General features: G+C 41.6%; 1 protein-coding gene across 1 annotated transcript; it reads right to left on the bottom strand.

Annotated features, from left to right (window-relative positions):
- Nucleotides 1-25: 25 nt before the first annotated feature.
- LOC119887958 (A disintegrin and metalloproteinase with thrombospondin motifs 20-like) lies at nt 26-12,975 on the bottom strand (the record flags this gene model as incomplete). Its single annotated transcript, XM_038698472.1, has 11 exons — nt 26-133; nt 2,384-2,503; nt 3,461-3,631; nt 4,120-4,284; nt 4,397-4,607; nt 4,713-4,839; nt 5,536-5,665; nt 5,904-6,070; nt 8,576-8,671; nt 12,360-12,477; nt 12,839-12,975. Coding segments are annotated over 11 exons (1,550 nt in total), but the record flags the coding sequence as incomplete, so codon positions are not given.
- Between the last annotated feature and the right edge of the window lie 542 nt (nt 12,976-13,517).

The raw sequence follows: 13,517 nt of genomic DNA, 5'->3' as shown, positions 1-13,517 counted from the left end.
CAAATAAACCCTACTTGTTCCTTACCGCAGTCCAGGAGCCGTATCTCCACTGAGTCAGGAGCTGAGCAGAGTTGTCAGGAAGTGGTGTGCTCGTGGCAGAGAGGGACCATGGGCACGCATGCATCTCACAGTCCTACAAAAAACATCATGCAAATAGGGTTAAAATTAGTAATTATCGAGAGTCATTATCACTACATTGCAGTGGCGGGAGTAAATATGCCAAGAATATTTCTAAATACATTTCAGAGACTCCCTTGGATGCAAGATCTAGAACATGTGCTCTAATGACTAAAATTGTCCAAAAGGAACAGGGTTAACGGTTATAGACAAATAACCACACAAAATAAAAAATGCTTGAAAACTAAGGTTATTTATGTACATTATTGTGGTTAAGAATGTCTCAAGCTGTTAGTTTAGTACCATTTCAAAGCTTGTATATCCACAATACAATGTCTGTCCATATGTAGTGACTGATCTGAGACAGATCACCCATCCGGAGACTGAAAGGTCATCAGTTCAACACTCTCTGTCCATCAGCGTCTAAGAGCCCTTATGGTATATACTTGAACCATCAGGTAAAGTGTGCTGCAGCCTTGTAGTCTTGTCCACATTGACACTGGCTTGGACTTTTGGTCAACGCAAAGCAGGACAAGCCAACATTTAAAGAGACTGCAGACGTTAACTAGGTTGCAATGTTTGCTTCACTAAAGTTTGTAGTTATAGGTACGCTTGATTTAACAGCATCGTCGAAGAGTGGCGATCAAGGATACTTTGCAGGTGAGTGGAGATGCTCTTAATTTAAAAAAAAAAAAACATTGACAAGAGCTCTCCCTGGCTACAGCATCAAAATAACTGAATGAATGTGGTCACTCACTGAGCTGGAATCAGAATCAGAGTGACCAGTAGATATTTTTAGGTTCAAATCTCACTGTACAAATTAAGCCAGTGAGATTTAAAGCTGCACTATTTAATTTTTTTTATAGTAACAATGGATCAAATAACTATGAGTAATGTGAAAAGGGTCATTCACAGTGACAAACTCACTGCGAATTATTATCACTTCACTCTACAGTTCAGCTCTACGAAGGATTTTAGCATTGTTTTGGTTTTCCGGCCCACAACTTTAGTGTTTGGTTCATTACTACCGCTCTCATTAACCTGCTGCTGTTTTCACTGAAAATGTTCTTATCAACCTACTATAATCTCCCTGCCCAGCACGGCAACGGCAGACTGGCAAACTTAGAAACTAGCTAGTAAACATAGGGTATACTTTGCAGAGTAAGTGCCAGATATTTCTATCTAAAATATATTTCTAGCTAAAAGGAATGTGAGTTTTGGACTTCCAGCCAGTATGGCAATCAGTTGTAGTTGTGGATAGAAAAATGAATCCAAATAAATACTCATGTCGCTACGTGTCTTCTGGATGTTTAAATAGATAATTGTTTGCCAAAGTGATAACAGGCCAATGTTGTGTTTACAGCTTGCCCTGTAGCTTCCAAAGTGGCCATAAAAATCACTTAATCCTGTGTTAAGTTGGCTTAGTAGTGATACTATCTTGTAGGATTAAAGGTTAAAACAACCCTGGTAGCCAGGTAACCTATTCCTTGGCTCAACAGTGATCTAAATCTGGAATGTCTGGTTGCAAGATTCACAGTAAAGTTGCGCAATATTACCAAAATGTGATATTGCAATGTTGGTCATGAATATTGTGATAATGATATTGATTTTGATAGTCTTAAACATAGGGGGGGGGGGGGGGGGGGGGGGGGAGCAAGTTGATGGGCCCTGTTTCTGATACGTTTCACCTTTAATCTCTGTTGTTTTGTTGTCCCCATCCGTTTTAAAGCGGGCTCTTAATCTAACACAACTAAGCCACACAGCTATGGACGCATCTCTCCACAAAAGCATGCATAGTATCTGCAACATATCGTATTGCAACATGATATTTCAATAAAGATATTGAGTCAATATATTGTGTATCCCTAATTTACAGTAATCAGCAGTTATTTTATGTTAGCGGAAGCATATCTGAATTGTCCAAGAGGGCCCTACTAAACTTTCAAACTTATTGTAAACATAAAATCAGGGTGAAAATAAATGTTAGCCAACATACTCATACTTGTAAAAAATCCAGGAAGTGAAATTTCCAAAAAACAATTGAGCTTTGTGTCTTGTTTGTGTCCTGACCTCAGATATGCATAATATATGGCATCTTCATTCAATCACGTATGCACGATTTAATGCTGTAGGTCATTTTTGACTTGCATTTTATTTATTTCCCCAAGAGAAAACCAGTGACTCTGGGACAACTAAGACTGAAATTTGACTGTTGAACTTTTGGTTATTTGAGCAGTTCGGAGTGTGTAATTATTTTTTTTTTTACCTGACTGTCTCTCGGCCTCGCCGCAGCATTGCACTCTCTGTCATCTACTGTGTCCCCGTAGTCCCCCGAAACACACCTAACGGCTCTCATCTGGTAGCCATGGCCACAGGTCACCGCACACTGAAAGACAAAATCACACAGACACATACACACACACAAACACAAGAGAAGAGAGAATCCCAGTCAACCACAAGTTATCTCAATCTCTATCTAAGTACGTCAAGGTTGTAATCTTAGATGGGGCTTCTGTCAAGGTTCAGCTCAGCAGAGCCTGGGTAAGACTCTGACATGCATGCACACATTTGGACACATGCGTTCACACACATACCCACAGTCTCAACTCGACCCTTTACCCAATTCTTAACTCACATACGAGGTGATTTGACCACATTCAGGTACAATAAGAGTGCAGAGGTAGTGCCACAGGATAGGTTTATTTGACCAGCAAATTATAATTACATAGGCATTAACCAGCCAATATATTCCAGCTCTGTAAATACCACTATCTGACTTCAAACAAACACGTGTGGCGGTATTAGATCTACATGTATAAACTAGACTATGAATGGCCAAAGACACCCATTCATACATGTTTCATTCAATTTGTGCTTTATCCTAACAGGGCTACGACTATACAGAAACAGTTGGAAACTTAAGACATTTTAATGTATAGGAACATGTGTATGTGTGTGTGTGTGTGTACTGTGGGTCAGGTTTAGTCTGACAGGATATGAGGGCAAAGTGAAAGCACCGTGGAGGAAATGGCAGCTGGAGTCAGAGCGCACTCCATCGTAACTTGCCGTTATATCAGGTTACAAACAAACACAGACACACACACACACACTAACTTGAAATATACACCATCACTCCTACACATTACATTCTCTCTCTGTGACCACACACACATACACACACACACACAGTGTAACAGATACGAGTCACACTGTTAGACGGCAAGCCACACGTGAAAGCCATTTCCACAGTCAAACACTGCGTCAAGTCACCTCGCCCTTGTGTCTATGTCGTAGCTGTGTGAATGTGTGTGTGTGCAAGTGCGCGTGTGTCTGCAGGACTCACCGCTCCCCAGACGCCGACCTGCCAGGACGCACACTCAGGCAGCTTGCAGCTCCCCACAGCAGGAGGTTTGCTAGATGGGTCGCAGAAGTGCTCGCTCAGCTTCTCCTCCCCAGCTCCCATGCTGCAGGACACTTGTCTGTGCCTCATTCCCTTCCCACAAGTCACCAGGCACTGGGTGAGGATGGTGGGTGGCAGGGTTGAGATGATGGTGGAAAAGGTAGAGAAAATGTAATCAGAATGTGAGTGTGTACATTTGGGCATTCAAAATCAGACATTCACCTGTTAGAAAATACATTTACAACCTTTAATACAAACTTTAAAATCATCATTTGACCTTTCAAGGTAGGATTTATAGGAAGGACTGTCTTGTTGTGTTGCACTGGATGTGGCTAGGTATAACTTAATAACTGTATTATGTCATTATTATTTCATGGCAATCTGGTCCACCTCCTGTATAATATTACACACCCCAGACTTTACTATTAACCTATGTCAGTGGTGAGCTGTGCTGAAGGATGGTTTTCTGACAGTAATTGTATCAAAGTTTGTAGATTTATGCTTTGTAGTCCCCTTCTCGAGCTTAACAAATATGTTTTTCAACCTTCTTGCTGCTTTTGAAAGTGTTGCTGTGTGTGCGCATGCGTGTGAGATGTCCCCACCTCACTCCACTCGCTAACAGTCCACTTCGGACAAGGCTGGTCGTTGCAGGTTTCAGTGACCACCCTCTGGTAATCGTTGCACTCTCTGTCCACCAGCCGTCTACCCAGGTTGTTTATACAGTAAGACTCTCTGCTACGGCTTCCACGTCCACATGTCTTAGAGCACTGTTTACAAGAATAGTTTAAACATGTTCAGCCCACTTACACATGTGTTAATCTATGCTGTAATTTCTCCAATAATGAAATGATTATGAAATTATTATTAGTGAAATTGTACCTGTGACCATGTGCTGTACTGCCAGCTCTTAAGCAGACAATCCCCGTGGCAGGGCTCTCTGGTCTGAGGTTTGGCAGTGTCTCCACAGGCGCTGGCCTCCATCCTCTCACTCTGTCTCTTCATCAGGCTGTACTTCATACACTGAACATCCAGGCTGCGGTAGCCTGGCCCACATTTAGCAGAACATTCGCTCTTTCCAGCAACATGCCACCTGTGAGAGGGGAGGTAGACAAATGGTTGCCTGTGTGTACTCGGTAGATTTTTCTTGTTTGTTTTTGGTGGGTGTATGTGTGTGTCTTTGTGCATTAATGCACACCTGACTTCACAGTCAGTGTTGCAGGGCTCAGTAACAGCAACAGGACGAGGTAAATGTTCACAGCGTTGGTCCGATACCTCAAGGTGATCACTCTTACGCACACATACCGCCTTTCGTCTTCGCTCACCTGCACACACACGCAAGACGAAAAGCAGGGTTCAAATCAGACAACATCTGGCAGACAGGTCACTTGCCAAAATATCACATTTCTTCATCTTTAACAAGTCTGACCAGCTTTCTGACATCCAGTCCTTCATCATACAGCCTTATGGGTCCATGTCGGTCTCAGACCCCACAAATACATCTATTTACTGGATCCGCTGTGCTCTTTGACCCACTGGGAGCCTGACTAGACTTTTTCTAAAACAAAAATTTGAGGGGCTAAGACGGGTTAAGGGCCAAGCTAAGGGGAAGGTGTCAGGCGATGTGATTGGCCGGGGTCACACTGGGGTTGCCGGGAGGGGGGTTTATCGAAAGAGGGGATGAGTCCAGAGGTGTATCCAGAGGTGTGTAAGTGATGCAAAGATCCATATCCATGTAATATGATTTCATGTAATAAAGACACATTATGGTTCCTATAAATTTCACACTTTTTACAGATTTGTTGGTGGTATATATTTTCGGTTTACATTAAGAGTAGCTATGAAATGTGCATGTCAGTTGGATCACAAGCCTCTTCAGCAATACACTTTTGTTCACAATCACAATTTTTTAAATAACTATGGGCCTAAATTTACATTAAATATGTACTTATACGTGTATTATAAGAGAATTGATCCTGTTATTCATGTGTGGAGATTTGGAAGCCAAGCTGAGATCTTACCCTGACAGATGCGAGTGCACTCGAGCCAGGAGCCTGAGGGATCCCACACAAACTGCTCCCTGTGTTCCTCGATGGGTATGTTGAAGGAGTAGCGGACGTCTGGGTTGTGGAGGTTTCCCACACACAAGACCTGTGGAAACGATGGTGGGGAAGACAAGGTCGAAAGACTTAACACTGATTTTCTATCTAGCTGGCTCCATATGTCGGTGGGTGAGAAGGAAGAAAACGTTTACAGGAGGGGATGTAGAGATCGAGACTAAAGGAGAGTGAGAGGAGGCTGAGGGAAATACAGTATAACTAATGTAGGAGTGACTGACAAAGAAAACACAGTAATGAAAAACAAAGAGGAGAAAGCGTCCTCCTAATACCTGCAGAATGAGCTCCTCCTCAATGCGCTCAGTGCAGTTGATGCGCTCCACTTTTGTGTCCGAGCCGCTGTAGTCAATGATGGTTCCCTTGAAGGTGATTTCCCTTTTGAACATGGCCACCACAAAGTTCCCATTCAGGAGGGAGTTGGACTGGCTATCAGACAATGCTGGAATAAGAAAAGGGCAGATAAGAATAACAAATCTGACCACGAACCATAAACAACATGGAAATCCAAATGTGAAAGAGTTCAGTGTAAGTGAAGGAATGTTTGGTTCCTAAAATAAGTTTTGCTCTTGGTTTTGGGAATGTTTACGAGACATGGCATTTATCATTTCAGGCTATATGTTAAGGAAACTCTTTCCTCTCTCTAAAGTCTCTTGAGTTGCCAAACTTTTGTTCTACAACGCCATTGTTACAGGGGAGGTATGTTGAAACACTGGTGGCACTAAATTGCAGTTATTTGGAGTTAGACTGCGTGACTCTTCTTAATGACTGACATTGCAATGCAAACAAAGGATCTCCCCTGACTGCAAATACAAACAAATACACATATGCACAAAAATAACACACAGGAACACATGTATAGACACTCACACTTGGCAAACAACCACATAATGCCATAATGAACACCAACCACCTCTTTCTCTACCTCCAACAGTTCCAAGAAACATGCAGTTAATTACAATCTGAGAGTGCATGCCGAAACAATGTATGTGATTAAGTCTCTAGATGCCACAGTGTTTACATATCATTCTGCACATTGTTGAATGCCAGCTAGTCATCTTTAGCCCAAAGACGACTGTGAGGTCTGTGGGGTTTTGGCAATGATCTACAGACTTTTGTTGCCATTACAAAAAGCGTCAATGATGATTGCAGAAATAGAAAAATAAAAATAAAACAAACAACAAATCTTAGAATGTGCAGACCTACAGCCCCCCCCCCCCCACACACACACACTTAACAATATACACACATCTTAAAGTTTTCTTATGCATGACGCTGACCAGAAGATGCTTCTTCTGAAGCCTGTTCTCCAGAAAAATTTACACCTCAAATATTGTTTTCAGGTACACAAGCTGTTCTAAATACCAAAAATAAAAGGAGAAACCAACATCAACTTAAAAAGGTGCTGAGCTACCGTGAGCTCTATTCAATTTGATGGATCAGTTAAAAAAGAGAGAGAGAGGGACAGATAATGCACATAACAGTGTTCAAATGAGAATGCAATTCTGTTTATTTACTAAATTAACAATAGCATCAGAGCACACTCTGAAATGTCATGGCCTGGGGAGGCTGTTTAGGAGGTCACCACACTCATGACACAGTGCTTAGGTTCTGTGAACACATTACGGTCACTTTTTCGTTGTTGTTGTTTTACATTAACTTTGGGAACAGCAGTTGTGAACTGCATTTCTCGTGTGTACTAGACGAAGCACAGCTGGGCTTCCTTTGATGTCACTGTAAGCTCAAGGACTGCCCTTTGTGAACCATTTTCCTTGAGGAAGGTCTACTGAGCGAAAACTTACCTTGATCATCAAATACTTGCACTGGACCCAAAGTGGGACCCAAAAGACCCACACACTTTTTGCACCATAGCATTGTAAAATTGAGTAAAATATATTCATACGGCACCTTTCTACATCAGACCTCACAAAGTGTTTTGCAATGAAAAACAGAAGAAAGACATGAAATAGCGACACAATACATAAGTAATATAAAATAGAGATTAAAAAAAATAAAATAAAACTAAGCAAATCTAAAAGCTGCTTTCTAATTGTGTCAACAGGTGTCCAAGTCCGACGGGAGAAAGTTTTAAAGTTGAGGAGCCACAACTTCAAATGCATGTCTCCTTTATATGTCATGCCATTTTTCTACATACAGTACCAGCCGGAGTGGCAAAATTGACAGGGTGTAGCAAATACTAACCACGTTTAATACAGACACCACTCACTCAATGTGCAGTTGATGCACTCAGCAACAGCGGGAGTCAAGCTTTTCACCTCAGCATGGCAACAAATCCCTGCCAGATGTGTTCTCTGACAATTTGACTTAAAACATCTTGAACCTGACTTGAACCATCTGAAAATAGGCACCCGTCCTTACAACATAGGCAAAACTCTGTTGTCTTGCTCTCTCTCTCACACACACACACACACACACACACACACACACAGAGCCTGGTGGGTCCATCTAACCCTATACCCCTATATCTACTTTCATGCGGCCTGGGCTCCACATGCCTCTAATTAGCACCTATTGCTGCCTCATTTATCTTTCTCAGGGACTGACACTCCATTTGCTTTCCCAACCAACCCTCTTTGCCATGACCAGATGGACCAACGCCCCTTCATGTTTTCTCCATATACACTTAGTATAAATGACAGTTTCCTTTCCTTCATATAAATGGTTAGACAACAGTTTTGCCCATGTCTCCTTGCCCTCATTCACTAAAAGCTTGCCTTTACAGCTCTGGCTCACCAAGTCTAGGTGGTTTATGGTTAGGGGATAATGGTATTTATGAGACGAGAACTGAAAGGATGTAATATATACACATCTTTTTAGGCTGCACTGCTTCCATTTTTGGTTGATTCTCCCAAGAAAAAACACAATTTAATAAAGTGTTGTTTAAAACCACATTGTGGCACTGACACACACACACACACACACTCACCGAGGTAGCTGTCGTCTTCTGGCTTTCCAGAGTAGCTGACCTGTTTGATATCAATGTTGGTGGCTCCGGCTGGGATCCTCACCACTGTGTTGTAACCTGAAGCAGAAGAAAAGAAGGAGAGACAGACAGACAGAACAAGAGAGTGAGACAGAGAGCACAGAAAGTTACACAATTTTGAAATAAGTCTCTAAAGGGAGCAAAGCAGCCATAATAACAGCAATGAGCGGTCCCACCTTGATTTTCATAATAGCTTCACTATGCTACACCCAACCCCAGTCAGGGAAGTCCGCTTCTAACCACCAGGGATTTGAATGTTACACTTGAAAAAATACAAGAAAAAGGTATAGTCCTCTCAAATAACCTGCAGGAGGCCTTGTTTTAGTCTCAGAGGCCCGACCGTGAAATGATATGTAATTATTCCCTGGACCTACTTTTGGCCTGTAATTACAACACCAGCCCTGTTGTCCCATGATAAACTAACACATAAAACAAGTGTGCATGAGGGAGACAGAGCATGTCAAAGCCAAGATGCAACAACAAATGTAGGGATGGAGACTGAATAGGGAGCACGGTATGAAATAAGCAAAATATAAAGAAAAAAACTGTACTTTCTCTAGGCAAGGCTTTTGTACAGCTGCTCGTGTTTGGACAGCATTCAACGACATATTATTGTTTATAGCAACAATTTAAGGATTACAGAGTAAAATCATGTAATAAAGGCTAAATGTGGCTGTTCCATACTGTAGAAGACTTGCCAATATTCACAATATTTTCAGGTCAGCATTTCAGCTTGAGAATTTGAACCCTTTTGGTCAGGTGCCTTTCAACTACTTAATGCTGCCTTAAAAAAACCCTGAACAGAACTAAACTGAAGAGGTGTGGTGTTATCTGATGGTTAGCCTGACACCTTGAGCCACTCGGGGGCAGCACTTGGTTTACATATCTTACTCTCATCAGCCATGTAGAACATCATCATAAGCTATAAAGTCATCATGATTGAAAAATGTTTTCACTTGACGCCACACACTGCACAGGAAGCTACTTTACTTTCATAAGCACCACTATTAGAAGATATATAGAAACTTACTTTTAAAAAATCCTTCACAATAAAACCCAAATATTGTCACCACAACACAAAAAACAATATAGTTATACAGTCTCCCTTGGAGTTCACTGTGTAATGTCAAATTCCCTCCCTAAACACTGGGGACAGGATAAGCTCATAAAAAGACAGGACATATGAACTTCAGAAAACACCAACGTGGCCCCCCTCTGAGGAAACATGGTATCACAAGCCATCTGAGGCCACGGAGATCCCCCAGCTTAGCAACTGACCACACACACAATCATCCGCCACCACAAAGTGACACAGGGATGAACAGTAAATACACCACCCTAGCGGAAAAAAAACACAACCATGCTGCACTTAGGGAACGCTAGAGTTTACCTCAAACATGCTTCTCTCAGCCACTAGTAAGAAAGAAGACGATGTATTAATAGCCTGCAGAGGAAAATTAGAGGGTGTCACAAGTTCACCCTGATGGATGAGGATACTGACTGAGCTGATGACAAACATTTCTTTTGTTGTTACTGAGATTGGATTATTTTTCCATTCTGGCATTTAACCTCCAAGAAACCAGAAAACATAGAAAAACTAAGCCAGTATCAAGTATACTCATAAATCTCAGGTACAATGTCTTGGGTCTTGTAAAGCAGTTTAATTGAAAAGTTAACTTTCTATCTTTATTCAGAATGGTATTCTTGAGACTAGTGTCAAGATGCGATGATAATACAATATTTTTGTCTTCTTGAAATCACTGAGCTCATTGTCATAGAATCATAAATTCTTTCTGTGACTTTGCCAAAGTCTGGTGGCGGACCAGACACTAAAAACAAATGTTGATATATGCAATCACAAGTTTATGATTGAATGTGAACTTGGAACCATACATTCTAACTTTTTTTGAGACATTGGGAGAGCCCAGATGCTGCGTCAGTTAACTTTCACTATGACACACTAAATGAAATAAACAAGCAATTGTAGAGGCCAAAGGTCTCATTACACTTTCATATATAGTGTAGTCTGAATTAGGCATTAGACCTGACTGTTTTAAGTCAACATGGTTAAAAGACTGTTTCTTTACACGTGAGATCCTAATGGGAAAAACTTTGCTCTTTGTGATTGCCAGTGTCATGATAACTTAGCCAATGGGGAAAACGGTTGTGTATCGATTTGTGGAAAACTTTAAGTTGAACTCGGAGAGAATAAATATTTGTAGACTTAAGCACATGTGTGGCCACAAATATTACCTTGCAGTTAATTTCTGCGTTGTTGCGGGCTCAGTCGTTTGTTTTTTTCAGTGAAAGTGATAAGTGTAGCTCGGTCAGCCGTTTTTCCCGAGCGCCGTTTTTCCTGAGGGACTCAAGAGAACGTGGAACCGTGGGAGCTAGCCTGCTGAGGGACCCCACCCATGCATTGCATCGCCGCACAGACATCTACTTACTGCACCTCATCATTCTTCTGCATCATCTACCAGCCTGGGGATTCTTTTGAACTGTCGGAGAGTCGGAGTAACGGAGCCGCGTGAGTAAGGGGAGATTTTTTCTGAACAATGAATTGTAATACCAAGGATTTCTTTCATTTATGCACCACCATCTGGCCCCACGTTTACAAATCCAAGTGCTTGGTAATAATTTCAACATTTGTTTGATGGGTTACACTTAACTTACTTTAAACTTTACAATCTAAAGACTTGGATCGAGACCAGCAAAAACATCCAAGTGTCAAGTTTCTATCTGTTGTAATACTGGAAATTTAAAAATACACAGCAACAGTCAGGTCTTACACATCTGCAGAATTAAACTATAAAAAAATAAATTGATGCGCCAATTCATCTCACATCTTGCCTCGCAATTTGTTTTTCCTTGCTTATGAAGATGTAACTTAATTTGGACCTTCCCCAAAAGACAAAAAAAGGTGAAGAAAGACAAAGATTGCCACAGAGAAAGCAAAGGAAAGAGACAACAGTAGCAAATAAGAAATAGAGAGACATCAAACAGGAAAGGACAAAAGGGTGAAAGACAGAAAGACAAGCCTAGACTCAGGAGCAGAGAGATTTCCTGCCTGGGCTGCACTCCCACTCATGTTCTCTTTGTTAAGGTCAAGCCAAATTTCCAGGGCTGAGCACAGTGCCTGGATTGGTTCAATCCAGTCCTAAAACCCTCTACCCCCAGCCAACAGAGTACAGAGAGAAAGCAGATGGATAGAGATGCTAAAGTTCAGCGCCAAACTAATGCGAAGTAAACATGACAGAGGCCACACCCAGAGCTTTTATGCTAATGTCTCTGCCGTTTTGCTGCCCAGACCTAAAAAGAATTGGATGCAATCAGCAGTTGGCCCACGGTGAAGCGCCGCATTAAGGAGGACAGTTCAAAGGGTGATGTCAGGTTTGTGTTTGCAATCGAAAGACCTGAAAGAGTGAGATCTCTGTGTAAATCAGTTTCTGAAGCTTTAGAGAAGACTGGTGTTCTGCATTTATCCAAATTTGGCAGAAGCACGCATTGTTGCTGAAAATCAAGCTTATATGTTTAAACATAACCAGACATGACATCAGCACCTAATATGAGCATACAGCAGTTGTGGCAGCCATTCTTACAGCATATCAGATATAACATAGATCATCTGCAAGAGCTGCTGACACACAGTATGTGTAATAGCAACACCTTTTTTGTTAACAGTCAGCTATTAGTGTACCTTACATGTAATATAAGCAGCCGGACTTACCATACTGAGCATCATTGAAGGTCCCTGCCAGGGTTTTACACGACGAGTTGTCCCCGCCACATACTCCGCACTTGTCATTCCTGGCCTTCGAGTTAAGAACATGGTCACAGCCTGCTTGCTGAGGAGGCACAGATTAAGAGAAGATAGAATGTTGTGATTTAGAGCGATGTAATATTATGCTGTACTTAAAATTATTAGTTTGAATGTTTTGAACTACACATTTGCTTTCCAGTAATTACAAAACGTGAATCATGTAAAAGTATGAGTAGGCTGAGCGTGTTAAGTTTGTTTTTCTGCAAAAGCCAAAATGTAACTTTGGCACAGATAAATCATCATGAGAATAAGTTAAATTGACTTTGATGTGTGTGTGTGTGTGTGTGTGTGTGTGTGTGTGTGTGTGTGTGTGTGTGTGTGTGCGCGCGTGCATGTGTGTGTGTGTGAGTATGCATAAGCTCATTATTATTAACAGACAGATATACCCTGCAGAGGCCTTGAACACAGATGTCGAAAGTATCCATCCCACATGGCGTGCCGTCGATGACGCGATCCTTCAGCTGATAGTACACCGTAGTACCAGCTGCCCGGCAGAAGAGCTTACAGCGATCCTTCATGAGTACTGGATGGAGAAAGAAAAAATAATGGAAAAAGTTGAACTATAGGTCATTAATTTAATGAGACTAATAAAATAAAAATCCTGGACAATAACAGAAAAGGCCTAGAAGTGACTTGCCCATCCTGATGAAATAAAACAAAACATTAACACTTCACATTTTTAATTTCATACCCAGTTACATTTTTTGAAAAGTTCAGCAGACTCTCGCTGAACTGCCAAATTTTTATCAGTTGTTTGGGAAAATCACTTTGGTCTGACAGCGTGCTGGCTCCGGGGCTTGGCCTGTTTGCTTGTACAGCATCAATTAAATGAATGAATCACTTGCAGTAACTTAGACATGGTGGTCTTCGCCAGATGGTAATCTCATGTAGCTGGGCAGTCCATCTTGGCAAGGAATGAGATGCGGCTGCAAGAGAGAAAGCTGCCAGGTGGTTCATATGGAAGGGCTGTGTGCTATAATGCTGCTGTTGCTTTATGTCAACGAAAGGTTTACGCCAGGCAGCTTTTACATGCAGTGCGTAGATACAAATGCAGTAGACACATAG

The sequence above is a fragment of the Micropterus salmoides genome, unplaced genomic scaffold (assembly GCF_014851395.1).
Source record: "Micropterus salmoides isolate LMB-PRFRI ecotype aquatic unplaced genomic scaffold, ASM1485139v1 Ms_hic_scaffold_4565, whole genome shotgun sequence".
Lineage (NCBI taxonomy): Eukaryota > Metazoa > Chordata > Actinopteri > Centrarchiformes > Centrarchidae > Micropterus > Micropterus salmoides.
This window is presented reverse-complemented; position numbering and strand designations above follow the sequence as displayed.